Consider the following 2,396-nt stretch of genomic DNA (forward strand, 5'->3'; position numbering starts at 1 on the left):
ATGTCAGAAATGAATGAATGGTTTAAGTGGATTGAAGAAGCTATTGCTAAAAAGCATATTAAATATTACGAGTATAAATATTTTAAAAATATTCAAGAAATTGGTATCGGTAGTTTTGGTAAAGTTTATCGTGCTAAATGGAAAGATTTGCCTAAATATTTTGCATTAAAATCTCTTCTTAATATTGATGAAGAAGCTATTAAAGAACTTATTAATGAGGTGATTATAAAATATGTATCATAATATAATTTATAATGTTATTTTACTTAAATTTTTTATCGTCAATATGTAGATTGAACTTAAACGTGAACTTATTTCTCATGATAATATTATTAATTTTTATGGGATTACTATTTCAGATCAAGGTAATAAATAAAACATTATTTTGTATTATTAGTACAATAAATTGATGAAAGTAATAAATTCTTTATTTATTTAGAGAATCAAAGTGATGACATTAAGAAATATCATTTAGTGATGGAGTACGCTGACAGTGGTTCTCTTAACAATTATTTAAAAGAAAATTTTGAGAAACTTGTATGGGAAGATAAACTTAAATTTGCTTACCAGTTAGCTAGTGCCGTATCATGCTTGCATGATGAAGACATAATACATCGTGATTTGGTAATTTATTAAATTTATTGATAAAATAATTATTATATTAATTATATTATTTTATTATAACTATTTATATTTTATTTCTTTTATTATAGCATTCTAATAGTGTATTAGTCAATCAAGATACTATTAAATTGGCGGATTTTGGATTGTCAAAGAGAATCGAAGCGTCAACTAAAAAGAAAAAAGATTTATTTGGTGTAGTTCCTTATATTGATCCAAAAAAATTCAGTAATAAATCATATTCTTTAAATAAGAAGAGTGATGTATACAGTATAGGCGTACTTTTGTGGGAGATATCAAGTGGCAAACCACCTTTTTATTTAGAAGAAGAGTCATATGATGATTGTTTATCTGTGCAAATTATGCAAGGTCATAGAGAAACTACTGTTCCTGATACTCCCATTGAATATGTTAAGCTTTATACTGGTAAGTTTAACATTTTATTTATTTATTTATGAAAATACTATTATACATTAATTGAAAATTTTGATTTTTTTTTTAGAATGTTGGAATGACAACCCAGATAATCGGCCATCTATTCAAGAAGTTGTTGAAAGATTAGATTGTATAATTAGTAATCAAAAAAACGAAACTATTGATAAGAAAACTGATCAAATGACAAATAAAGATATAGTTTTAAATAGTATTGAAGAATCATCACATAGAGAATTATCTCAAATTATTCAAGAATTCAATAAGGTGAATATAAAAGAAATAATGGGATCTATGACATCAATAAGTGATGAAATTACTTGTTTACCTGAAAATGATTTAAGTGTAATAATTAATAATATTACAGAATTTATTTTTGAAGTGATGAATAAGAGTAATAATCTTAATTTATACCAGAAATTTCTTGTATATTTAATTAATCAAAATATAGATCCACAAGAAATTTATGATTGGTTATCTAATAATCAAAATTATAATTCAAATTCAATTTTTTTACTTGGATTTTTTAATTATTATGGAATTGAAACAAGTGAAAATAAAAAGTTGGCTTTTGATTTATTTATTAATGCTTCTGAACTAGATCATATATTGGCACAATACTTTGTTGGTTATTGTTATCTGTTTGCAGTTGGAACTTCACCAAACAATTCATTAGCTTTTAAGTATTTTGAAAAAATAGCTAATAAAGATTGTGCAATAGGACAGGTGTTTACTGGGTGTTGTTATGGTAATGGATATGGCATAAATGAAGAACAAAAACTTGCTTTTCATTGGAATGAAAAGGCTGCAAATAATGGAAATATAATTGGTATGAGTAATCTTGGATATTATTATAGCATAGGAAGTGGCGTTGAAAAAGATATAGATAAAGCAATTTATTGGTATAAAAAATCCGCGGAACAAGGGTATGAAAGTGCTCAAAAAAAAGTAGAAGAATTAATGAAAACTGAGTAATTTATGTAAACTTAATTGTATAAACCTGTAATCAATCTATATAAATATAGTGTATACATGTATATATCTTGAAATGTTAATTTACAACTATATTAAATTAATTTACAGATAAATTTCTATGAATCAGCATTAATTAATATTATTAAAATTTCTTGTAATGTGGCATTAAATGTTATTTTATGCATTTAAGATGGGTAAAATCATCATGTTCTAATATTCAGTTTATAGTCTTTAAAGAACTTACATTTTTTATAGTTAGATTATTATACATTCCTTAATTAGTAAAATATTAGAAAATTTACATTTACTTAATTAAATTAAGGACGAAATTAACTATAAATACAATACTTATCTTTTTTTTATTCAAT

General features: G+C 23.8%; 1 protein-coding gene across 1 annotated transcript; it reads left to right on the forward strand.

Moving 5' to 3' along the window:
- Positions 1-2,028, forward strand: OCT59_024435 (uncharacterized protein; the record flags this gene model as incomplete). The annotated part of the gene is made up of 5 exons (XM_025322816.2): positions 1-219; positions 293-365; positions 440-624; positions 714-1,047; positions 1,124-2,028. 5 exons carry the CDS (start codon positions 1-3, stop codon positions 2,026-2,028), a joined length of 1,716 nt encoding a protein of 571 aa, XP_025165297.2.
- Positions 2,029-2,396: the final 368 nt, after the last annotated feature.

Source organism: Rhizophagus irregularis, chromosome 4 (genome assembly GCF_026210795.1).
Source record: "Rhizophagus irregularis chromosome 4, complete sequence".
NCBI lineage: Eukaryota > Fungi > Glomeromycota > Glomeromycetes > Glomerales > Glomeraceae > Rhizophagus > Rhizophagus irregularis.